At 37.0% G+C, this 27,349-nt stretch overlaps 1 protein-coding gene across 7 annotated transcripts; it reads right to left on the bottom strand.

Annotated features, from left to right (window-relative positions):
* Positions 1–6,264: 6,264 nt before the first annotated feature.
* LOC103952710 (ABC transporter G family member 22) lies at positions 6,265–13,506 on the bottom strand. Of its 7 annotated transcripts, none has more exons than XM_009364367.3 (11): positions 13,371–13,506; positions 12,249–12,627; positions 9,918–9,991; positions 9,004–9,239; positions 8,745–8,900; positions 8,396–8,579; positions 7,999–8,310; positions 7,630–7,917; positions 7,122–7,406; positions 6,927–7,034; positions 6,265–6,803 (listed from the first exon to the last, which is right to left on the bottom strand). In XM_009364367.3, exons 2-11 carry the CDS (start codon positions 12,625–12,627, stop codon positions 6,582–6,584), a joined length of 2,244 nt encoding a protein of 747 aa, XP_009362642.2. In that variant the 5' UTR covers positions 13,371–13,506; the 3' UTR covers positions 6,265–6,581. The 7 variants fall into 7 exon arrangements, with proteins under 7 accessions (XP_009362642.2, XP_009362643.2, XP_018504309.2 ...); XM_009364368.3 differs by having other exon boundaries at positions 9,918–9,988; positions 13,371–13,492; XM_018648793.2 differs by lacking the exon at positions 13,371–13,506 and adding an exon at positions 9,539–9,708 and having other exon boundaries at positions 12,249–12,317.
* Between the last annotated feature and the right edge of the window lie 13,843 nt (positions 13,507–27,349).

The raw sequence follows: 27,349 nt of genomic DNA, 5'->3' as shown, positions 1-27,349 counted from the left end.
CAATACTTGCTGAAACCCAAGTTGTGATTTTTCCAACCGCTTCTGAGATCACGGCTGACGGAGGAGGAGTGGAGGAAGCTTGGAGTCCAACTATGGTTGAGCAATCGTTCTTTCGAGGACAGCTACGGAATGATTTGTTTATCAATGCACCTATTATGTGAGATGTTAGTAATTTTAGTTTCTTCGAAGATTTGTTCGAAAATATTGGTCTTGGTGATCATATATGTGAACTGACTTGGTTAGTCTGGTAACTGATTTTCTTTTCCACTTGTACTTTTGTTGGTGCCAAAACTCGAACGGAGCTTGACACAGTTCAACACTTATTTTTCCCAAGTGTTTCTTTCGATCTCAATGCCACGAGATGACCTGAGAGAGAGAGAGAGAGAGAGAATAGGCATGCCACTGTTGGTACCTACTATTGGAAGAAGTTCTAGGGTTAGTCTAAATCTTAGTCGGCAAGTTGATTGTTCCATGTCCTAGTCGGCAAGTTGATTGTTCCATGTTTTCTGCTTTACTTTTCCATGTTTTCTGCTGTGCTTTTCCTCCATGTTTTCTGCTTTACTTTTCCATGTTTTCTGCTTTGCTTTTCCTTGTTTTCTGCTTTGCTTTTCCTTGTTTTCGGCTTCTGTTTCTTTTCCTTTCTTCCGCTCATTTATATAAGTTTTCCTTGTACTTTGTTTCACATAATACAAAATATAGACATTCAAAATTCAATATGGTATCAGAGCAGTGATCTCTATCGACTTGCTTCTGAGTACCGTCTTCCTGTTTCCCTTTCTTCTCCATCATGGCTGAAGAGAGCTCCGTACATGGCGAAGAAGTAAACTCGCATGCTGCGTCTTCTTCATCTCATCTAGACGTTGATATCAATCCAAATCAACGTCTCAGTTCGGTCCTACTAAATGAGTTCAACTTCTCCCTTGGGAGAGAGTTGTCTCCCTTGCGTTAGGAGGACGATCGAAGCTTGGTTATGTTAATAGCGTGATTCCAGCACCTGATGTGTCCTCATCCGATTACAATGATTGGTTGTGCAAGGACCAGCTGGTCATGTCATGGCTGCTCAACTCTATGGATCGAAAGATTGCAGAAATCTTCAGTTATGCGGAATCTTCATACGTTCTCTGGAAAAATCTCAAAGAGATGTATGGAAATCAGAATAACGCAGCTCGAGTGTTCCAGCTAAAGAATGATATTGCTAGTCTACAACAGGAAGGGAACTCGTTTGTGCATCATCTTGGTAAGTTGACCACCATGTGGAATGAGTTGAATGTTTATCGGCCACACACCATTGACACTGCCGTGTTGATCAAGAGAGCTGAGGAAGATAAAATCTTTCAGCTTCTAGCAAGTTTAAGCTCTGAATACGAAGATCTCAGGAGTCATGTTCTCATGAATCCTGAACTTCCTTCCTTCTCAAGTGTGTGTGCCACTATCCAAAGGGAAGAAACTCGCAGAAAAATCATGACTGTGGAATTAAAGTCAAATATACCAGAATCTAGGGTATATTTCTCAAATCACAAGGCTAGTGAAGAGAGGAGATATAAAGGAAAGAAACCCACTGTGAAGTGTAGCTATTGTGATAATGGTGGACATACACGAGATCATTGCTGGATTCTCCATCCTGAACTAAGGCCCAAGCATTCGAGGGACAGCAACAAGAGCTTCATTAGAGGAGCACACAACTCATCACCCAAGGCAAATCATACCATGACCTCTCATTCCGAGGAAGCACAGATGTTCACCTCTAATCCGGCCATGCTGATAAATGAATTTGCTGCCTTCCTTCACAAGAAACAAGGTGGTGGGGAGAATGAAGGATCAACCAGTCATGTTGACAACAAACCAGCTGCTCTACTTGGGCAGTTTGCTGGTTTTTTGGCTGGGAAAGAAGGCGTGACACAACAAGATATTCTAGGTATCTTACGATCCTTCTCAACTGCTCTTAAAATAGGTAATATGCATGATTATTGGATTATAGATTCAGGAGCCACTGATCATATGACCAACAAGTCCACAAATCTGTATGATTTTAAAAAACTTTCATGTCCATCCCAAGTGTCAGTTGCTAATGGCAAGGGTGCCATGGTTGTAGGGAAAGGAAAAATACATTTGATCTCTAGTAATGTCGAGTCTGAGGCCCTATATGTTCCTTCATTCCCTTTTCAGCTTTTATCTGTTGGAAAAATCACAAACTCACTAAACTGTACTGCCATCTTCTCTCCAAAAACTGTGATTTTTCAGGACATCACCACCAAGAAGATGATTGGTGAAGGTTTTTTTCTAAACGGCCTTTACTATCTTTTCCAGCATGTTCAAACTCCCAAGGCTTTTCAAGTCACCTCAAGCCTGATTTAGGAACAACAACTTTGGCACCGACGCCTTGCACATTCTTCTGATAAAGTCCTATCCTTTTTGTTTCCAAACCTGTGCAAGGTTACAAGTTCTTATGATGTGTGTCATTTTTCTAAATTCACTAGATTACCTTTCACCTCCTCTCTATCTAGGGCTAGTAATCCTTTTGAAATCGTGCATTCCGATGTTTGGGGACCAGTTCTAGAATCCTTTGACGGATACAAATACTTTGTAACCTTTGTGGATGATTTCACAAGGATAACTTGGTTATATCTTTTGAAATTTAAAAATGAAGTGTTGGAAGTTTTTCAAGATTTTCATAGACTTGTAAACACTCAATTTGCTTCAAATATTCATGTCTTACGATCAGATAATGGCTCTGAATATATGTCCCATAATATGTCTCATTATCTAAGCACACATGGCATACTACATCAAACCAGTTGTGTTGGAACACCCCAACAAAACGGGGTAGCAGAAAGGAAGAATAGAGACCTACTTGAAAAAACTAGGGCCCTGATGTTTCACTCGAATGTGCCGAAAAAATTCTGGTCTCAAGGTGTTCTTACTGCTGCATATCTTATCAATAGATTGCTCAGTAAGGTTTTGAATTTTAAATCACCCTAAGAGATCCTAAAAGGCAGACAAATCGATTTGTCACACTTACGAGTGTTCGGATGTACATGCTTTGTTCACATTCAAGCACAAAAACGTGACAAGCTAGAACCACGGGCTGCCAAATGTGTTTTCTTGGGCTACTCTTCCACTCAAAAGGGTTACAAATGTTACAATCCCGCAACTAGGAAAATGGTTGTTTCAAGAGATGTAAGATTTGAGGAACCAATGCCTCACTTCACTCAACCTCTGGACTACTCTCAAGAGGGGGAGAACATGCTTGACTTGTTTCCAATACCATATCCATGTAAAGAAGACGCAACGGGTGTCACAAGGGACCAAACACTGAATGAGGTCCATTCTCAGTCTCACAACCTGCAGAACACACCACCAGTGGCACCTGATGAACTTATCTTATCTGAACCCTCAAGAAGTCCTTCCAACCAAGAGACTGCTCAACTATCAGTGGTTCAACCTCCCACAGTTCGTCGAAATCCTCCCCGTGAGAGGAGACTCTCATCCAAGTTAAATGATTATGTAACTTACAATGTCAGGCATCCCTTAACTTCTGTTATTAATTACAGCAAAATGTCACCTTCATTTGCTGCATTTCTCAATACAATTACTGAGACCTATGAACCTCAAAGCTTTCAAGAAGCTAAATTACATAGCGAATGGAGAGTGGCTATGGCAGAAGAGCTTCAAGCTCTTCACGAAAACAACACCTGGACCATCATGAAGCTTCCTAAAGGAAAGAAGGCTGTAGGAAGTCGTTGGGTGTACAAGATCAAGTTCCATTCAGATGGTATGATTGAAAGACACAAGGCTCGATTGGTTGCTCGTGGATTTACTCAGACTTATGGAGTAGATTACAAAGAGACCTTTGCACCTGTGGCAAAGATGAATACAGTGAGGGTGCTGTTATCTGTTGCCATTAACAATACATGGCCTCTCTTTCAAATGGATGTTAAAAATGCCTTTTTACATGGGGAACTAGAAGAAGAAGTTTTCATGAAAATCCCTCCGGGTCATCCTCAATCAAACAATCCAGACCTGGTGTGCAGACTTCATAAAGCCATTTATGGCCTCAAGCAAAGTCCCCGAGCATGGTATGCCAAGCTCAGTCATGTCCTAGAGGGAGTTGGTTTCTCTCGGAGCAATGCTGATTCCTCCCTATTTGTGCGATCGGGCAAATCTAGTAAACTTGTGGTGCTTATTTATGTCGATGACCTAATTGTTACAGGTGATAATGTTTCTGAGATTAGTGCTCTTAAACAATATCTCAGTCACAAATTTGCTATCAAAGATCTCGGCACTCTTAAATATTTCTTAGGAATCGAGGTGACATATTCCCACAAGGGCTGTTTTCTAAATCAGCGCAAGTACATCATTGATCTTCTCCATGAGGCAAACATGACAGATTATAAACCTGCTCGGACACCTTTGAATAGCATCTTGAAGCTGCAGTCTCATGGTGATCTCATTCCTAATATAGAGTATTATCAGAGATTGGTTGGCAAGCTTATTTACCTAACTATCACTCGTCCTGATATATCATATGCTGTGAGCCTTGTTAGTCAGTTCATGCATGCTCTAAACACAGATCACATGAAGATTGTTCACCGTGTGCTTCGCTATCTGAAGGGTTCCATTGGTAGAGGGATCCTCATGCGCAATAATGGTCATACTCAGATCTTGGGATATACAGATGCAGATTGGGCAGGGAACTCTCTCGATCGCAAGTCTATCACTGGTTTTTGCACATTCGTAGGGGGTAATCTTGTCACCTGGAAGAGCAAGAAACAAAGTGTGGTTGCACGCTCAAGTGCAAAGGCAGAATATCGTGCTATGGCATCAACGGCATGTGAACTCACTTGGCTCAAAACTCTACTCTCGGATCTAGGGTTTCCTCACCCGCAACCTATGTCCCTTCACTGTGACAATCAAGCAGCAATGCACATCGCATCAAATCCTGTCTTTCATGAGCGAACTAAACACATTGAAGTTGATTGTCATTATGTTCGGAATCAAGTGCAGTCCAAGGTAATTGCTACACACTTCATTCGCATTCATGATCAGCTAGTAGATATCTTCACCAAAGGACTGGCATTTACTACTTTTCATCATCTCCTATCCAAGCTCAGATCAATTGATCCCTTTGATCCAGCTTGAGGGGGAGTATTGGAAGAAGTTCTAGGGTTAGTCTAAATCCTAGTCGGCAAGTTGATTGTTCCATGTTTTCTGCTTTACTTGTCCATGTTTTCTGCTGTGCTTTTCCTCCATGTTTTCTACTTTACTTTTCCATGTTTTCTGCTTTGCTTTTCCTTGTTTTCTACTTTGCTTTTCCTTGTTTTCGGCTTCTGTTTCTTTTCCTTTCTTCCGCTCATTTATATGAGCTTTCCTTGTACTTTGTTTCACATAATACAAAATATAGACATTCAAAATTCAATACCTACAAGATGAACAAAACGGGCAATCCTCGAAGGAGGAACGAACCAATTTTGGAACAAGAAATGCAACTCTTGCACTGTGACTCTCAGGAGGCAATGCACTAAGAAGCTGCTCGTCACAGGGCGTCCTGAAAACCCCTTCACTGAGAGAAGCAGTCTTGCTCTCCCAAACAGTTTTCCAAGTGTGTTGGATCACGGCAGGAGGCCAATTCTGGCCAGCTGCTTCTGGGAAAAACTGTTGCATCATCCTCTCAAGCAACTGAAGCTTTGTACCACCCCGCCCTCTTGAAAAAAGTTGAGGGCGCATCATAGTTGATCAGGGTAGAGCCGTGAGTTGAAATTTAGTCTTGAAAAGTGACGCACAGATAACAGTTCGTTGTTTCGATATGTAGTATTTATATTTGTCAAAAGATGATTTCGATAAGGAAATCTTTGCCAAAACCATAATATCAAATGCGACTAGATAGAATACCTTTGGTAAGTGTGACCAAGAGTTCAAGAATTTATTGGATATGGTCGTTATTTTCTGCTGATTTGTGTTGTTATATGTAGTGCTGATTGTTGTGTTGTTATATGTAGATCTTTTAACGAAAATCCAATTACCTTCAACTTTATTTTATGAAACTGATAAATGGACACGAGGTTTCGAAAGAAGAGGAAGATTTTCAGAAAGTTTATGCTAAGGCCCCATCTTTGTTTCCATTGACGTGAGGGTAACAACTTGAGGTACTTTTGTTTAATTTGCAAGTTCTTGGTTGTGTACTTAATTAATCGTTTCACAGAAACAAAGATTTAACAGTTTGAACACAAAAACGTTTCTGGTAGTTCAGCAAAGTTCATTCATGAGTTAAGGAAAATCATACGAGTTTTCGTTGATTAAAATTGACGAACAAAGTACAGTTTATGATCTGAATTCCACTGTTATCTGGAGTTTACATACTCCAAAATAACTCTAAAGTCTTTCTCTCTCCATACAGTGTTTTGGCTATTAGCCAGCTAACCAATCTATATGATCTTTTACCTGCTGCACTACATAAATTTAACAAAGTTCTTAGAACAGAGAATACATAAGGTGCAGATCAGTGGAACCTCACTAGTTTCCTCAGTTAATTCGAAACTTATGCTTAGACGATGGCTTTTAAAAGATGCAGGCTTCCTTGAATACTATGCCCCACCTTGAAGCTTCATTCTTCGCAAAGAAAGGTATGCCAAGAGCCGGTATCCAAAAACCATGGCTACAAGGGCACCAACTTCTGTTAAACCGCAGTCTGTGGTCAACCCGTGAACAGTCGGTGTGATGTGTTCGTACTGCACCTTAAGAAGAATCCTGTATGTGTGGTAGTCGAAAGACATGTACCGAATCCAAGATATGAACACCGGAACTTCCTACAAAATTATGAACAATGCGTTAAAGACTCTTAGATATAATTTCCAATCTCAGGAATTATAATTTTCACTGATAATTTTGTTGACAAAATATAGGTTTTTAATAAAGGATTGCAGGCTTACTTTCACAAAGAACCCTCCAGCAAGCATGAATGTCATCACAATTACTGATGCAAGAGTTGTGGCTTTCTTTAGGTCCATCAATGTAGCTCCGATAGCAAGTCCAAGTCCCTGTTCCGCATCCATTTGTAATTAGTTAACTATGGCAGTACAAATATTCATTGAATTTTCTCAACTAGTAGCTGAAAATAGGCATACCTGTGCTGCCACAATGCAGAGGAAAACCGTAAGCATGCTTAGGAAGAAGGTTTCAGCACTCAGCCTTAAGCCAGCCATGAAATATACAACGACAAGGAACATAACTGGTAGCATTAGATCAAGTGGGAGGTCACTAGTAGTCCTAGAAGCAAAATATGCACTTAATCTGTACATGTCAGCCGATCGTTCCTTCACCAGCATTGCTTTTTCTTGAGGAAATGTGAAGATTGCTGTGAAGACGGGTAAAAATCCCCAGAAAACAGAAATGAAGAAAAGCAACCCTGCCTGCAATTTGGGGTTAAGTTTGAAGGTTTAGAACTGATTCTATACTCCATGAAGTGGCCGACTATTTGTTAAGTAGTTGTGTGTGTGTGTGTGTGAGTGAGTGTAAATTGAGGAGGGTTTGAGTATCAAGGGAGAGATTTTTCACTGAGACGGTCACACTAAAAAATTTCTTGTATTGAACGGGTCAGTTAACTTTTATTTATTTGACAAGAAAAGGATTTACCTGTTCCTCCCGGCCTTTGGGATTGTTAGCATCTGACTGCCACCAGAGCAAGCCCAAAACTATTGCGGTGGAGAGCACTTGGGTGAATCTCAACCAGCTGAAGTAGTCATGCCTCCTTTCCTTAATTCCTCTCCAGAACAAGATAGAAAATTGCTCCCACCAGCTTGTTCCCCATTCTCGCTTCGAAAATGACATCTTTGACTTCAGTTCCTCATCGATGGGAAGGGGAGCCATAAGCTTCTTCTTCTCCTCGTTTGCAACTCGTGTCTCGTATGACTCCACAAGATACTGCTTCCAAATAGAAACACCAGATAAGTATGCTTTCCATTTCTTGTTAGCAAAAAATCACTCATGTCTCGTAAGATTTACCTCATGCACAACTGCTGGAGATGGCTTTCCATTTCTTGTATCATCTGCTTCTGAATTTCCCATTTGCACCTCATCCTCTAATTCTGATGGTACTGAAACATCATTTAAATTTCCGTTTGCAAGGTCTAGCAAGAACTCTGCTGGGTTCATGGTAATAAGTGGAGAACATCCTATGGATGAGAAGTACACCATTGCTTCTGATGCTTTTCCAAAGTAGAGCAAGCTTCCCTTCCCAAGAAGGATCAACTTGTCGAATTTGTGGAAGAGTCGACTTGATGGCTGGTGGATTGTTGTCACCACAGTCTTGCCAGCCTGCCACATAAACAAAGTTCACTTCTTCATGTTCATATTACTAGTAGAGCATTGGCATCACTGAATGTCTATTCAAATTAAATACCTCTGCTATGTCTTGTAACATCTGACCAATTCGCAGTGCAGTTGTAGAATCCAAGCCGGAAGTTGGTTCATCCAGAAACAGAAGAGAAGGGTTGATTAGGATCTCATTGCCAATGCAAACTCTCTTCCTCTCTCCACCTGATACCCCGCGGACAAGGGAGCCACCAATCATAGTGTCTTGGCACCTGTGCATATCAAGAATTTTTGCATGTTAGCCTTTTAATCTAGTAAGAAAATTGATACTTTCTAACATAGTCTTCGTCATATGTATATTTATCGATCAGGGAGTCCATTTATGACAATGCATAAAGGAATTCCAAAATCCAACAGAAACCGGTAGACGAACTTACCTCTCTAAGCCTAGCTCACAGATGACATCTATCGCTCGTTTTTCCTTCTGCTCTTTTGTCAATGTCTTTGGCAGCCGTAGGAGGGCTGCATATGTCAATGTCTCTTTCACCGTAAGGTGAGGAAATAGAACGTCATCCTGAGTCACGAACCCTATCCTGCCATATGTTTCATGTTATGTATGAACACTAGAAACATAGTTTCTGTTTCTCCTAATCTATGTAATCATCAAGGTGAAAAAACTTGGTTCCAGATTCATACTTGCTCTTTAGGTACTTGGAATATGTCTGATCATTGTAAGTAATTGAACCGCCGACATTGGCTTGGCTTCCCCTGCCTCCAAGCAGATTAAGGAGCGTGGTCTTTCCACTTCCTGAGGGTCCCATCAGGGCCAAAACTTCACCAGGGTTAACCAAACCAGCAATCCCATTCAAGATATACTTCTCTTCAGTTGTCCTCATTCCTTTGAAAATGACCTTGTATGTCACATCTGTGAACTGAGATGAATAAACCACAGCAAGATTTAGCCTTCATGACTACGATTTATGACTAGCTAGTTCTATACAACTTGAATTTTCGCAATGTCAAAAGATGATAATAACCTTCCAGGAAGATTAAAATATCAGACTGTCCATACCCTTCTTTCCTCAGATGCTTGTGGTGCACCTAAACCTTAATCAATGCCAGTTTCTAATCTAGTTTTCGAAGGGTGTAAAACCCGCGATTCGATTTAGTTCTAGAACCCTATCTAAAAGCAGATTATGTGATTTAGTTATACATGATCAATATGAAGCACCTTTTTCGGGTTGGAAAGAAAGGGCAAGTCTTGTACAAACAAGTCACCGTGTAGAATGAAGTTCTGTACAAGACTGAACCTGACCATGCTTATATATTGCTAGCCATGTTCTATGGACCGCCCTTTGATGTGTCTAGCTAGATGATCAATCTCCTTCCTTAGTTCCTTGCCTGCTCAAATAGACAGTAAGTATCACATCAATTTCTCATCGAGCGGTACGATTGAACACGTACAGGGTTTTTGAATCGTACACCGGTAGATGCAGTTCGCAAACATTGCAAGGGTTTTGGGATAAAAAGGAGAAGGAAAGCATACATGGAAAATATGGCAACTGTAAGCTTGTAACTTGTGTACGTAAATACTTGGAAGGAAGAAAAACCTTGAGATATAATGGCAGTGTGGGTTCTGTTTGGAATTTTGGCTTCCTGGTGATGCCAGCTTCAAGATATTCTGCTGCAATAACAATTACACATCTCATTTTATTAAACTATAATTTAATGTCAAATAGATTTAGACATAGTATATTTACTTCAAAATTTTATTTCTCTTTTGTTCTCCATTAACAATAATCTTCCACATCCACGGGTTCTTATTTTTAGTATACATATTTTTTTACAAATTTATATTTTTAACCTAATAAATAAATAAAAACAAATTAATATCAAATTAATTATTCACGAATTTTAAATCTCTAATACTAAACTAATAACTATAGTAATAAGTAGCTTTAATATTTTAGTCTTGAGAATCTTCTTCAAGGCCAAAAGCTGTCTTAGTAGACTACATGCCAAATTACTACATCCCATTAGACAACAAACACATCGTCAAGGATTAAAGTCTCATTTCACCCATATTCGGGACCCACATATGACTGGTTTTTCTTCAAGTCAAAAACATGATATCAGTTCTCAATTCGATCCAATCCTAACGTTTGAAAGAGAAGTAAAACAAAGAAAAATGGGGAAGATATGGTTACACAAACAAGACAAGACTTGACACTTAATTTTATGTATTGCTTATGAAATTTTTTAATTTGATTTAACGTATTTCGTTTAATTTTTGTAAAATAATGGTATAAAAATCAAATTTTTTGACTCTTTTTTGTAAATTACATGTATAACGATTGATAATTACACTTATTTTTTAAATTCTTTAAAAAAATTCAACAACTAGCTGTCATATCATATCATGCACGCAACAAAATATGATCTAAAAATTTGTATATTTGTAAGTCTCCCTTCCATTTTCCATTTTGTACCATTTTCCATTTTTGCACGCAAGATTTCTTAATCAGTTTGTGGAAGGAAGACAGTTTTCCTGCATTATGGGCGCAGTGGGGCCCCGTTCTAACCAACTCCATATTTCCATGTCACTGTAAAGCACTATGTTCATCTTTTTTAAAGTCATAAGCTGCGTCTGTGGCCTCTTTGTCCCTACCCACCGACCAAGTACCGACTGAACACCCCAATCATTTACTCAGAAGCTCACCCTTTTTTCTTTTTTTTTCTTTTTTTCTTGTGGGTGGGGGTTCCAATGCTAATAGATGAATTTTAGTTGTTAAATTTAATTTTCAAAACTGTTAAATAATTTCCAGGTTTTATTAGGAGAGTGGAGAGTAACATGCACCATAAAGTTACAAAATAAAAATAATAAACAAAGCCAAAAAATTATTATATGCAAAAACATGTGTAACACATTACATATGCACACCACACTCAAAATTATAAACTAACTTATTGCGAAATTCGACCTGCCCTTGTATATTAGCTGTTGAATTAGCATAATATTCCTCAACTTATAGTTTTTTTTTTTATCTTTATAGGGGTTTTTGAACTTTAATCCTTGAAGAATATTAAAATTCAACAAAAATCTGGCGTTAGATTGGATATTAATTTTAGTCCTCTAATGTGTACTTAATTCAAATTCATATTATATTTTTGTTTTAATATTTAATAGATATCTTGTTTAATATCATTACATTAAAATTATATATTATTATACACATTTTAATTCATTATATATATTTTACTTCCTCTAATTAGTGTACCTAAACATCCATATCATAATATATTTTACTAAATTAGTGTACCGAAATGTCCGTACCTAAATATATTGTAGTGAATTAGTGGCACATAAGAAAATATGCAAAAACATAAGTGTACCTAAAAATTATGTACCTAAATATATGATACTAAACTAATGTACCAAAATGTCGGTACCTAAATATATTATAATAAACTAGTATACCGAAATGTCCGTACCTAAACTTATTATACTAATCTAATGTACCAAAATGTTCGTACCTAAATATATTGTAATGAATTAGTGGCATATAAGAAAATATGCAAAAACATGTTTACCGAAAATCTTTACAAAAATATTTTCTTATATAAGATACTTACCGTAATGAGAATTAAAATTTATAATATTTTCATAAAAATTAATTTATGAACACCATAAAATTATAAATAAAAAAGAGAGACATTTAATATGTTGGCATTAAATAGAGTCTAAGACTAAAATCAAATTTTAATCTTGTATAAGACATTTTTCTAAATTTCATCTTATTTAAAGATTAAATCTAGTTTTCTAATCTTTATATGCATGTGGGTGAAGAGCATGCACCATATGAATTAACTGTTGAGACCTTTTTTGTGTGTGAAAATTACCAAGCACTTGCTTGAAATTTAATGAAGTGTTAAGTACTTACGTAAATCATCGTCGTCGCTGAAAGGCTTTGTATCGGCGATATCATCAGCAGGCACAGTGAAGCCGGTGAAAGAGAACGAAAATCCTAAGCTGGCGCTAGAGGCGCGGCTTAAGGCAGCGCCGCTGCTGATCTCATCCATGTCCAGCTTCATTTGGGCGCTCCTGGACTTCCTGATGTGTGTGTTTTTGCCAACACTGCCACTACCACGCCCGGGTGACGCCCCCATCATGCGCCGGCTTGACTTCCTCGACAGTGTTGATCCGCCTTCAACCGTCGAAATGGCTTCGCCCGGCAGAGGTGACTTCAACTCCGCGGCTACAGTTTCCACCAATTGTTCAGACTTGGTCCTTGCCAACCCAGATGAGTTTGGTTTCTCCATCTTTCACCAAAACAATAAGCACAGTTTAGTGAATTTCATGTGCATGCAGGTGATATATAATTGACCAAAAACGAGATGTAACTTTACTCAATGAGTGAATGTGATGCTAAAATTACACTTACAATTTGGAAAAATAGAAGCACCAATTTTTTGTTGGTAATGTTTTTGATGAGGTAGGTTTATATCTATAGTGCTAACAAAGTTTATATAGTGTAAAGTTGGAAATGAATACTCACCACAAATCGGCACTTTAAGATAGGAGCATAAATGATGACATGTTAGAAATTTAAAGAGAGAACTTTCTGGGACTCCACTAGAAAAATGGAGAGAGGAAAGGGAAAAGGAGGGGCGCATGGTTCATATATATACAGATACCTAATTATGAATTAATCTTCCTTAATGTCTTTAGTGTGTATATAAACAAATTAAAGATCCAGAAGTTGAAGAAAATAAGTTGGCCAACATCACAATACACCTGTGGAAGTTCAAAATTAAAATGTAATGGAACTCTAGATCGAAAGAGATCTAGTTGGGTTCATTTGCATCGTAATATACTTGACATGGTAGCAGTGTAATTTTCTTTTTTTTTTGGGTCAACTGGAGATTTTATAACCAAGTCCAAATGAATATCGTACAAAGATTATGCAAATGCAGGTAAACAACCGCTTCATAAAATGGGAATATGAATATGATTATAAGGTAGCTAGGAAAAAGATAAGGGTAATCCAAATATATCTCCATACCTTGTTCTTAATTATTTGACAGAAGAGGAACGAGCTGAGAGTAAGAATTGCTACAAGGAGAAAGCCACTTTTGGTGTTTGGAGGTATGAAAATATGACGAGTTGGTCTCAACTGGTGTGTTCCCCTTCTTATAGAGGGAGCAATATGCGGTCAGAGTGGGAAAGTGAATTACCGAAATACCCCTGATCTTGGCCATTATTTGTCAGACATGTAATTCCATAATATTGATAATAACTTGACTCGAACATATAAAATATTCAGAGATATGATGATAAATGGATGGAGCAGCGACATCAATCAATCAATCAAAATCTGAACTCGTTGAGTGAGTCCATCCATGCATCATTGTCGTACACGTGTTAGGACGATTTTTTGTAGCTGTTTTTTTTTCGTGGAATTGAATCTGCAGATTTTGTTCAATTGCTAGCATTGCTGTGAGTGATCAATTGGGAAACTTTTGACATTGATGGTGTTTAACCTCATTACGATGGATGATGTGCCGCCTAATCAAGTATTTGTTTGCTTTGTTTGGAGGGCCTGCAAGTCTCTGCAACATGAGGTCTTGGTTTGGTCTCAGGTTACCCTTTGAACAGGGCACCAAATTTTTTTTTTCGGTATTTTGCTCACAAACGGTTCACGTTTTTCCTTCTCAATATTTATACAGTTATAATTAATTTTACCGTATGTGTCTCTAATATTGGCGTATGCTGACGTAGGATTGCAAATACAACCATATAATATACAACATTGTTCAATCGATACTGCAACGGGTTGAGTTAGAGTTTAAGGTTTAGAGTTTCGAATCTTTACTTAGATTTAACTTTGTAAATATGCATGTAAAAAACATTGGTATTAATTATGAGTAATTTATTAGATTTAAAATTTCCTTTGTAATTGGCCGGCCTACCACAATTTTTTACTAATTAATCAACTTTCAAGGAATACTTCAGTTATTTTTAGCACATTCCTATGCTTTAAGAGTGAAAGACTTGTATGAACGAAAAGCTAAGCGGAGCAAGAAATAATAACACAGACTGCCATATTTATATCCCCTGGCATGCATATGGCTTTAGCATGCAAAGAGCATGATAGGCATTAGCATGCAAAGAGCAATTCATGATATATGTTGAGAAAACAAAAGAGTGAGGGAAAATACATTATTTTCGTATATCAAGTAGAGTGAGCTCGTCGCATTTAACAGTTAAAAAGAGTGATTAATTATAGGTCTTACAGTTTTGTGTTGCACAAATTTTGTATAATTCAACCTTTTTGTCCCTTTTCCGCCACATATGGATCTTATTACAAGTTTTTTTTTTTAAATTAATTTGATGAAAGGGTTATTAATTACAAGTTTAGGCAATTGCATCTTTAGCTTGTGCTCAGCCAATGGTCTAAAGATAAAAAGCTTATAATTATATTGTGCATCACATATTAACGAAAGAGAAAAGTAAGATGAGTTTGTGTCATCCATATGCAGATATGAATTGAACTACAAATTTACACAAATTAGCGACAGAGAATGACAAAATTTTCACAAATAGTCATTCAATATCATTGAATTTGCTCTTTGTGGTTGGGGTGTGTTTGGCCAAATTTCTATAATTCCCCGCTGAAAGTGTCAGTGCAATCTAGATAGAACTATACGTAGCATCATCGAAATTATTTTGCCAAGTTGGGTAGGGATAATGCCTTACCCTACTAGCTTCTTTATATCTTGACAAATGATAAAGAAAAAAAATTGATACATCCAATAATTTTCGTAAAGAGTTTAAAGGGTATATAGTAGTATTTCAGGGTGGAGGCTTTCTAGGGTTTCTATGATGGACCATTGGGTGATGGGTGTGCAGGAAATAGCTGGAGGAGTGAACAAAATGTTGGCCCCCAAAAGGACATTTTTGGTGGTTCCTGATGGTAAGGATTAAGGGGTTGTTGCTGCGGTGCTTGTTCCATGGTTGGTCACCATCGAATTCGATTGCTCCATCAAATCCTTGCCTCGTGGCAGTTGGCACCCTGAGATTAACCATCCTAATAATTGACCAGCTGCATGAATTGATTTTATTCCCATCCTAAAGGATTATCCATTTTAGCTGAACAAATCATCAAATTAGAAACTTTTCGTGGTCAACTTAATAATATACAGTGTTCATCAAGTAACTATTTGAATAAGCCACTAATCATACTTGAAACTTACTAAACTACATATTGACACCTAATATTATAACATATGGTTTGAAAAATACGTTCGTAACTGTTTTTAGGGTTTATGTGTACATGTGTTTAGTATTGTTTTTAGGGTTTCGGCAAAGATGAAGGCATACACATGAGGACGGAGGACGGTTTTGGAGAGACTCAAATGAAGGCAAGCAAGGTAGAATAAGAGAGTTCAATTATGTTTGCATCTTAGACTTTGGTTTTCATTTGTGATATTCCAGGAAATAAGATCGTATAAACTAACAAGGTTTGTCTAAAATTAATTTAAGTTATAGTATGTACTGATTTAAGAAATAAAGTTACAAGATTTTTTAACTTACTGCCAGTGTAGATGAAAATTCTTCTGCCATTATACTTAGAGTTCTCAAATCAATAATTTCAACGATAATTTGTGACAGTGATTCTATATTAATATACAAAATTCTTGATTAATAAGGCCCAGAAGTTTGATATTAATGATTATCACTGCTTGATGGAAAAGAACTTGTAATTTCACTAGTTATAAGAGCTTATAATCCTACACAAAAATTTTTATGTTCGACTCTTTTAACTCACGATATTAATTAGTTGTATTACAAAACTAATTGATGTCCACAAAGGAATACATAAAACTAACTTTCTCCTTTTCAAAACAACAAAAACAGAGTGAAAATCTGTTGAAGCTTTCTCCCTCCAAATCCCAAATCTGCAAGCCGGTGCCGTCTTTGAGAGGGAAACGCGTGTGACAAGGACGTGACTGTAAGGGATAGAAAGCCAATCTTAGGTCGAGCTGTGTCCTAAACCCTAAGGGGATCGTAGCTAGCATATTATTTCTAGCTAGCGGTCCGTTACTTGCCACGTGTAGGGTCAGAAATTGCTTTCTGACAGCTCATTTTGACTTGATGGCGTGGCGTCACCACCACAATTGCCATGACACGTTGGCTGATCAATTACTCGATCCCATGCAGCTTGCCTGTGCTGCTACCACGTGGATCTCAAGCTCACGTATATGATAGCATTATATCTCCCATCTTTTTCTTCCTTTCTGGTTCTTTATGCATGTGCGTTGCAGGACTAAGTGCAACTGTGAAAGGCAGGTGGAGGAATTATTAAATTCAATTTTCAAACCACAAACAAGCAAAAAAAGTTGAATCCCCCTGTATGTGTAAAACAAAGCCAGCACATAAGGAATTGGATGGGGAAAGAAAACGTGAAAACGGCAAAAAGTAATAAAAGTTTGAGAATTCTCTTTTCTTACGAAAAATCTCTCTTCTATCTAATCCTCTTATCTTATCAAAATGAGTTGGATGAAATTAGATCAAGATCACGTATCAAATAACATTGTAGCTCAATCCTTTTCTTATCAGATAGATGAATATCATGAATTGGATCAAGATCACGTATCTGATAGCATTGTAACTCTAAACTTTTCCTTCCTTTTTAGTCCTTTATGCATGTGCATTGCACATCTAAGCGCAAAGCAGGTGGAGGAATTATGAAATTCAATTTGCAGACCACACACAAGCAAAAAAGTTGAATACCCTTTCTGTGTTAAAATGTGCCAGCACATAAGGAATTGGATAGGGGGAAAAAAGGTGAAAACGGCAAAAAGTAATAGAACTTTGAGAATTCTCCTTTTTATGAAAAATATTTTCATCTATCTATCCTCTTATCTTATCAGATATGACATCAGATGAAATTAGATAAGTGCACTAATAATCAAATAGACAATATCAGAAATTTCATTATTGTAATTACATTTGAATTTAAAATTGAATTTACAGCTCCATTCATGCTCGTCCTTTTAAGTATTCATGCGGTAAAAAATGTGAAGAAAGCTTTGGATTATGGGCAGGAAGAAAACCTTGGCAATTATGAAGCTAAAAAGTATACAAATGGCCTCCATTATTTAGTAGAAGTGGAATGCCCTATTGGAAGAAAATGGTGGAATGGGCAAACATAATTGGGGTAGAAGTGGCTGTGGCACTGATGGGTATTGGCTTTCAACTTAGCTAGTAAACCAAGTCTCAAATTTCAACATGCATATAACTTCGATCCATTGACAATAGAAGGGGTTTCACATCATTTGTCGCACCCACCGACTAGGAGGAAATGATGGCCAAATTGAGAGAAGGTGACAGGCGTTCTTTAATTGAAATATTAGACTATTATGGCCGGTTTAGTAATCAGTGATTACAACAAGAGGTTAAACTCAAGATGAATTAAACTAATAAGAAGTTGAAGTTTGAACTGATGGAATCAAAATAAGATTTTTGTTTAAACTGTTTATTAAATTTTTTGATAATCGAAGTAGAAATAATACTGAATCATATAATTCACACGAATCAAAATGAAAATCATTATGATTATACTAAAATGTTTATATTCTAGTAATCTATTTTATATGTAATTCCTTTTTATTTATTAATTTTTTTGTAAAACTTTATTTTATTTCAACTTTGTGAGAAAATTTTTAATTCTTTTATTTTATTTATTTATTTATTAGTTTTTTTTGTTAAAAGAACAAAATTTAGTGTTGGGTTAATATGAAGGAAATATTGCAATATTAGAATTAAGTGAGGGTATATCAGAAATGGGGAGGAAAAATCCATTCCATTCTCCCAATAATCTAGAGTTCAATTTCCACCAAATGTAGGGAATCCAATTCCTCCAATTTTGGAATTGAATTCCAAAATTTGCATAGATTCCACCATTTTTTTAATTTCCTAGTATTTAGTAAACAATAGCGTGTTCTGTAATCCAAATTCAATTCCGTTTTTTTTTTTTTAATATCTCGATTACCTTAACTTAAACGTGTCATTAGTCCCACTTAAGAAACTCCTTTTTTTTTTGGTAAAGAATAAGAAACTCCTTTGAGTAAAGGGTTTGACAAGTATCCTTTAGTTGAGAAATTTTTATGGTTTTGAGAATATTGGTCATGTAATGAGTTATTCTACGTATTATATATAATATGAGTGTGCAATATAGTTGATATGTCTAACTTTTCGAGTATGTTAATGAAAAACAAATACTCGTATTAGAATTTTAGTTTAACATTATGTGATAGTGTTCTCTATGTATACTGAAGAATCTCATTTGTTAATCGAACCAAAAGTCATTAATGTATTACTAAAATGTACTGCAGTTCAATTTAAACCGTTTTTTATTAATAGGTTCATGTGCTCTGCTATTTAAAATTGAACAACCACTTAGAGAGGGTACAAGTAGTACTACTTCATGTTCACATACAGAAAGAGAATTAAACATAAATGAAGTCTAGACTTATTTGACTTTAGTCGGACATAATACAGAAACAAAAAACAAAACAAACGTACAAGCATCAGCTGCATGTGGCCACGACAATTGCACGATACAGGGACAGACACCATCATCCACCAGCCTGTCTTCTATTATCTGCTTTATCTTTTAAGAGGAAATTAGTGTAAAAACAAAAATTAAGTGGTCCAAATAATGAAGAGGTGGAATTGACAACAGGAAAGTAAAGGTGTCAATGGTAGGGACTTACAACTTTCTTTTCTTTTTCTTCTCTCATTTTCATCCCCTGAAAAAAGAGGATCTGAAAGTGAAGGATGAATTAAAGGTTGGTGTGATTTACGGTTTTTGAAACTTCATCGAAAGTTGTACATGATGGTGTGTGGTAGGTCAAAGATCATGTGCTTCCGGATATTAATATGAAACCAAAATTTTCAAAATAATTAAAAAGGAAAAAAAAAAAGTAAAAGGAAAAGTTGAGATTTATAATTTGAGAGAAAAACCCCTTGTTATTTGTAAAAATACTAATCAAACGATTTTAACTTTTTTATTTTTTTTACTATTATTAGAATGAGGGAAGAGAGTTCAAAACTATTACAATAATTTAGGAGATGAAGAAGTTTTAAATTTAGGACGCGTAGAAACCCAACATCCTATCCATTAAGATATTGGACTACCTGCTACTCAAACGGTAATATAAGGTTGTCTTCCGTTCTTTAGTATGTATGGGAACACTAATACGTGACCATCAAAGAATTTATTATGAGACAAAGGTCTTGTAACTCAATCAATAATTAAACGTATCTTTCATTGCACAAAAGGTGTCACATCCCGGTCCGGGCCCCCACTATATTCCGAGCTCGACTCCACCGTAGCACGATATTATCCGCTTTGGGTCCTAACCACGCCGTCACGATTTTGTTTCTGGTAACTCATGCCGACTCCACCGTAGCACGATATTATCCGCTTTGGGTCCTGACCACGCCGTCACGGTTTTGTTTCTGGTAACTCATGCAAGCAGAACTTCCCAATAGGTCACCCATCCTGGGAATGCCCTGGCCACTTTCTCGCTTAACTTCGGAGTTCCAATGGAACCCGAAGCCAGTGAGCTCCCAAAAGGCCTCGTGCTAGGTAGAAATGGGAATATACATATAAGGCTTACAGGATCCACTCTCCTGGACGATGTGGGATGTTACAAAAGGTCTCAAGTTCAAATCTCACATCCTTAATATTGAAAATTCAGTACCAAATTAAGGTTTGAAACCTTGCCAATTTTGTTTACTAGGTATAGGAAACCACCTATGTACATACATTGCAACTGTGGTATGGTAGATTTTTTATGTGTTCTAGATTCATTATATGCAAAGTATACTTCTGTCGAACAATACAAGTAACTATAGAATATTGTCTTAACAGGAAAAAAAAAAAAAAAAACTACAAAACTTGAACTTCGATCGAAAAGGTATTCATTAATTTCTTTACTTACTTGAATAAAAAATTATTGAATACAATGAATGTATCCAGTTCACTACCGATTATTGAGTCTACATGATGGGATCTATATATATGTATATAGCCATTGTATGCAAAGCCCTGACAGATTGAAGAGCTCTCTTAAAACTCGATCTGGAGCATCATCTCTCTTCCTGTTTGTAGGACATATCACATGGTTTCATTTCAAGCATTCTGGCCAACAGCTATGGCGGTCCATTAGACAAATTTGAAGGTTTAGTACGTGCTCGATCTCTAGCCCCTATAGGCTAATATCAACTGTGGGCCGGGTGTGGACATTACACTTTATCAGCACGACTGACATACATGCATATATACAAGGGTGCATTAATTATTAGGGATGGCTTTACTCTTTACCAACAAATTAAACCAGCAGCTAGCAAATTCATTTTTACACCAGATCAATATGTAAAAATTGAAATGTGGCACAAAGAAGCAGCACACAACCGACAGTCTTACTTTCAGTTGCCAGCACCCACGATCATCAGAGGCGGTTGTGGTGATGAGCAAGTGAAGCGACTGCACAGGACACTCAATACAGGTTTCGAAAATTTACAATGCAAATATATAACGTTATTTGTTGATTTTGATATTTAAGAATATGGCATCACTGCAAAGAAAAATGATGGTATCCCAATTCGTGATAGCATCGTATAACATGGATTGATATGTAGGAAGATGATAATTAAGCTAGCATGTTGATGCATACAACTCTTGTTCAAGGACTCGTCGTATCACATACGGTGGCTGCATGACATATAAAGGACCACGATGCATGAATGTTGACATATAGCCATTTATTGAAAGACAACTTCGTTGTTTTCTTTAGAAAAGTTCTTGTTCGTCCCTTGTACATGACCTCCAAAAACGATCCATAAGTCCGACTAGTCCACATACTAGTGTTTGTGGTTCATAAATTTGTTGAATTAACGAAAGATGAGTTCAATACACTACGTCAGCATTACGAATGTGGTGTATGAGATGGACCGGTGCATCCAATAGAATATTCTAACATAAGCTAAACCATGAACTCAAACTCCAAATCGAATCGCTTAAGAGAAGAAGAAGGTTTGGAGTGCAATGGTGACCATGAGGACCATGCGAAGGGTCATGAAAGATAAAAGTAACCGACACAATATTCATACGAGTCTCACTATTATACTATGGTTTGCACGTCAATGTTATAGCTTAATGAACAAATGGTTATATGCAAATTGATCATTTGATCTTGTGACATAACTTCTGCTTTGTTCAAGAATATGATGAAGGCGTGGACAACATTTCTTGCATATTCCTTCAGCCACACGTACTTCAAATGAAGACTGATCCCTAGAATCAAAGTTGCGATGATAGACAGAGAACTAGTACAAGGAAAAATGGATTCAATTACAAAAATAGCTTCAAGAACAGATGACTTGCACTACTTTCAAAAGTGAAAATACTTAATACAAACTAAATTAATGGTAAATACAAAACGAAAACACTAGAAATAACAGGGCCCTAACACTTTATCACCCCCTGAAATCTGGCTGATCTTTACAACAGTATGCATCTCTAGTTCTGTTAAGTTTTCTTAAGGAACAACACAGTCTATATAGTGAATATATGTACTAATATCACGTGTTATATCGTCTAAGTGAATATCTTCTAAGCCAAACTTCTCACAGGCCTGTTGCAGCTCATTTCGAGTAATGTACCCACTTCCATCTTTGATGAAGTACGAGAATGCTGCGAACAGGTGATCCTCCTTCTGGACATTGTTCAGGTGGAGCATTGCTGATATGAATTCACCATAGTCTATGGTACTGCTGTTGTCTACATCCGCCTGAAAATTAGTAATAGTAATAGAAAACCCTTCAATAATCAGGAAACAGAAAACTACTAGTTCCCGATTTGATTTAGAAACCTAGACACATGGGAAGGATTCAGCGAGGTGATCTTGAAAATAACCTCACTTTATCTTTCATCTATACTGTTGTTGATGAAACTCCATCAATTGGAACATAAGAAACATGAACCATGCATGCCTCACCTAAATTAAGAAATTGATAAATTCAAAACTAAAGATTATATGGTAATCAAAATCCAACTTACTCTCTCGCAGACCTAACGTTCTCTCCTCACACTCCACATGCATAGCATGTGTGTAATGCTTCAAGTACTATACTAGGAAACCAAATAAAACAACCAAGCTCTCCTTATTGTTCATACTTTAGAGTGCTAGCACTTCCATATACAAAGTTTGATATAGACTGTCGTACAGAATTTTCATTTAAAAGTAATAATCATCGTCAGATCCTTCTTTTTATACAAAGAGCAATTGTACTTAAACTAATCTAGAATGCAAGGATGGGGGATTCAAATTAACTTGTGTGCATAGGGAAAAACAAATCCACTCTAGCCAATGTGGCTGCTCCCACATTTGCATCATCTTATGATTCTTAAATAAAAATATGTCACTCAAACTATCCTAATAATGTTGCCTTTCGTTCTTTAGTATATATGGGGACACTACGAAGTGACCATCAAAGAATTGATTAGGAGATTTTATTTTCTTCAGTGTTTTCTACAAATAAAGAACTCTAGCTACCAATTTAGAAAGGGCTTGTAACACAATCAGTTAATTAAAAGTATTCTTCATTGCACAAAAGGTCTCAAGTTCAAATTTCACATCATCAATATCGCTAAGAAATATTTAGTACCAAATTAGGGTTTGAATTCTTGCCAATTTTGTTTACTAGGTATAGGAGAGCACCTACTTATCGCTAAGAAATATTCAGTACCAAATTAGGGTTTGAATTCTTGCCAATTTTGTTTACTAGGTATAGGAGAGCACCTACTTACATATATTGCATATGCGGTATGGTAGATTTTTTATGTGTTCTAGATTCATTATATGCGAAGTATACATCTGTCGAACAACATAAGTCTAACTATAGAACATTATCTTAATGGAAAAAAAAAAAAAAAAAAAAAAACTAAAAAACTTGAACTTCGATTGAAAAGGTATTTATTAATTTCTTTTATCATTTGAATAAGAAATGATTGAAAACAATAGGGGCGTGTTTACCAAATGGGAATGGAATGGAAAGAAAATTGGATTCCTTTCGAAGCATTCTGGCACTTACTAACATGTAGGGAATGAAAAAGTAAACGGGACCCACTTAAAATCCAGAATCGAATTCTTTAATCTTATGGAATTCAATTACCTACATGGAGTGGTAATTGAATTCCCGGAGGATGCCTCCTTCTGGAATCAAACATTTCTACTGAAAATACCCTTGTAACTTTCACCAGTAGCGCACCCTCTCCTTCGTTTCTCCTCCGCCGACTCCTTACACCTTGACCACCACCATGACACCGCCCTTACACCCTCTCCTGAAACGGCAGACCGTTCTTTATGCGAATGTTGCAGACCAATTTGGGGCTGCAAGTCATAAATTGATTGCTTGGATTGGTGTGAATGGCAAAACCTTATTCCCCAGGGCGTTTGTCAGCGAGGATTTGGTGAACAGCCACGAACGGCAGGGAAGAAGGATGGATCCCCACCACACTGCAGATCGGTTGTTTTTGCTTTCTGTTTGGCCCTTTGTTCTGGCTGGCCCTGTTTTGGGGTGTTTGAATCCAAAAAAATAACAATAAAAAAATTACCTGACACAAGGAAATTTTAATAATCATATTAATTTTTAGTTTGATTCATGTGAATTAGTAAACAGTTTATATAAATCAATATCATTCATATTCCGATTCCATAAAGTTTTAGTATACAATTTTAATAAGAATCTGATTCTAATTCCACCTCGATTCAATTCCCTTTATTTTGTTTACGGATTAGTAAACGCGCTCTGTATCCGGTTCACTACCGACTATTCAGTCTCCATGATCGGATCTATATAGACATTGTATGCAAAGCCCTAAGAGATTGAAGTGGCCTCTTAAAACTCGACCTGGAGCATCGTTCTCTTCCCTGTTTGTAGGACATGGTTTCATTTCAAGCATTTCGGCCAACAGCTATGGCGGTCCATTAGGCAAATTAGATGGTTTAGTACGTGCTCGATCTCTAGCCCTATATCAACTGTGGAGTGTGGACATTGCACTTTATCAGTACCACTGACATGTATGCATTTATAAAAGGGTTCATTAATTATTAGGGATGGCTTTACTTTTTACCAACAAATTAATTAAATTTTGACCGTGGCTGTTAACTAGCCCTGCTAATGGACTATTACTTATAAATCTGTGTACGTGTGTTTAGCATATGCACGCATAACGTGAGCATTTAGAGCATCGTATAACATGGATTGATATGTAGGAAGATGACAATTAAGCTAGCATGTTGATGCATACAATTCTTGTTCAAGGCCTCGTCGTATCACTTACGGTGGCAGCATCAAATATAAAGGACCACGATGCATGAATGTTGACATATAGCTATTTATTGAAAGACAACTTCGTTGTTTTCTGTGGAAAAGTTCTTGTGCGTCCGTTACACATAACCTCCGAAAACGATCCATAAGTCCGACTAGTCCACATACTTGTGTTTGTGGTTCGAAAATTTGTGTGAATTAACGAAATATGAGTTTGATAAACTATGCCAGCATGACAAATGTAATGTATGAGATAGACAGGTGCATTCAATAGAATTTTCTAACATAAGCTGAACCATGAACTCAAATTCTAAATCGACGCGTTTAAGAGAAAAATAAGGTTTGGAGTGCAAATTGTGAGGATGAGGAACATGCCAAGTTCATGAAAGATAAAAGTAACCAACACAATATTCATACGAATCTCAATGTTATATGATGGATTGTAAATGGTGAGGATGGGGAACATGCCAAGAAAGACAAAAGTAACCGACACAATATTCATATGAATCTCAGTGTTATACGATGGATTGCAAATGGTGAGGATGAGGAACATGCCAAGGTTATGAAAGATAAAAGTAACCAACACAATATGAAAAGTCAACAGTAGGCAGGCAACCATCACGAGGTGGCCTAGTGGTTGGAGATAAATTTCAAGTTTGTATTCCACATGGCACATTTGAGTTTGATTATTGACGCTGGTGAATCACACGATGTACTAGTACAAAAAACAGTTTGTGCGACAACGCATAGATTCATCACACAAAGTCAAAAAACGTTGCTTGAAAATTAGCCCAACGACTTCTTCGTCGCGTCAAACCGTCGCGCAAAGGTTGTGAAAGCAGGTTTGCACGACGAAGAAGAAACCCGCGTCGCGTAAAGACCTTTTGCGCGACGATAGTACCTATGTCAAATTTAATAGGATACGCATTTTACGAAACTAGTTTCAATGATCCAACCATCAAACTTGTTTGCATATACTTCGAGATTGTTTTCGCAAAAAATTGCAAAAAACAAACATTCAGATATCAAGTAACGGGACAAAACTGTTCGACGGTTATAAACGAAAAATCACGATTTAACGGTTATTGTAACTCCGATTTTGATGATTTTTTACAGCTACACTCCTTAACCCTATATAAATACAATGAATGAACTCAATCTTCAATTTAAAATATTTACACTAGATACCACAAAATCTTATGTTATACTTAATGAAAGTATAAACAAACTCTAAGTGTTAGTGAATCTATTGTTTTGACGAGATACGCATTCTACGAAACTAATTTCAACGATCCAATCGTCAAACTTGTTTGCATATACTTCGAGATCACATACGCCAAAAATCGTGAAAAGAAAACATTCATAGATCAAGTAACGAGACAAAACTTTTTGACGGTTATAAACGAAAAATCACGATTTAACAGTTATTTTAACTCCGATTTTGATGATTTTTTACAGCTACACTCCTTGACTCTATATGAATATAATGAATGAACTCGATCTTCAATTTAAAATATTTACACAAGTGGATACCACAAAATCTTATGTTATACTTAATGAAAGTATAAATAAACTCTTAAGTATTAGTGAATCTATTGTTTTGATGGGATACGCCTTCTACGAAACTAGTTTCAAAGATCCAACCGTCAAACTTGTTTGCATATAATTCGAGATCACATGCGCCAAAAATCGTGGAAACAAGGGATGTGATATCCACACACGCAATTTTACTTCTTACACATCTTTTTAGTTTTCGAATGTCGGATTGGATGAATTGAAGAAGATCAACAAACAGAAATTATCAAGGATGTATGAGAAGTAAAATGGGGTGTGTGGATAGAACACCCCAAAAACAAAATTCAGAGATAAAGTAGTGGGACAAAATTTTTTGATAGTTATAAACGAAAAATCATGATTTAACTGTTATTTTAACTCCGATTTTGAAATTTTTTACAGCTACACTCCTTGACCCTATATGAATACAATGCACTAATTCGATCATTATTTTAACTCTGATTGCAATGATTTTTTCCAGAAAATTGTATGACGAACCAACTACATCGTGTAAAGGCTCTTTGCACAACAAAGACTCATAACATCGTACAAAGGGTGTTTGCACGAAACATTTGTCCCTCGTGCGAAAACCCTTTGTGCAACACGGTTGTTCCGTTGCACAAGCACCCTTTGCATGATGCACTGGTTGGTATGTCACGTAAAAACCCTTTGCGCGAAACATTTGCTTCGTCGAACAAAAACCATTTGTGCAACGCTCTTATTCCGTTGCGCAAACACCCATTGCATAACGCATTGGTGGATACGTCGCTCAAAAACCCTTTGTGCGATGCAGTTGTTTAGTCGTGCAAAAACCCTTTGTGCGACGCATTTGCTCCGTCGCACAATTTTCTGGTGCCAAACCAAGGCTTTTACTGTTTTTTTCCCAACATTGCTTGACGAAGGTACACCTTCGTTGCGCTAAACAGTTTTGCGCGACAAAATTCTTCATTGCTCAAAGTCCCGTTGTGCAAAATGGTTTTGCACGACGGTATGCTTCGTTGCGCAAAGTTCCGTCACGCAAAATGTCCTTGTGTGATGCTTAGTTGTCAACGTAGCGCAAGTTCTCATCACGCAAGTGTGTTT

The sequence above is a fragment of a genome, unplaced genomic scaffold (genome assembly GCF_019419815.1).
Source record: "Pyrus x bretschneideri cultivar Hongxiangsu unplaced genomic scaffold, Pyrus_bretschneideri_v1 Contig53, whole genome shotgun sequence".
Taxonomy (NCBI): domain Eukaryota; kingdom Viridiplantae; phylum Streptophyta; class Magnoliopsida; order Rosales; family Rosaceae; genus Pyrus; species Pyrus x bretschneideri.
The sequence above is the reverse complement of the archived record's forward strand: the minus strand, read 5'-3'. Positions and strand labels throughout refer to the sequence as shown.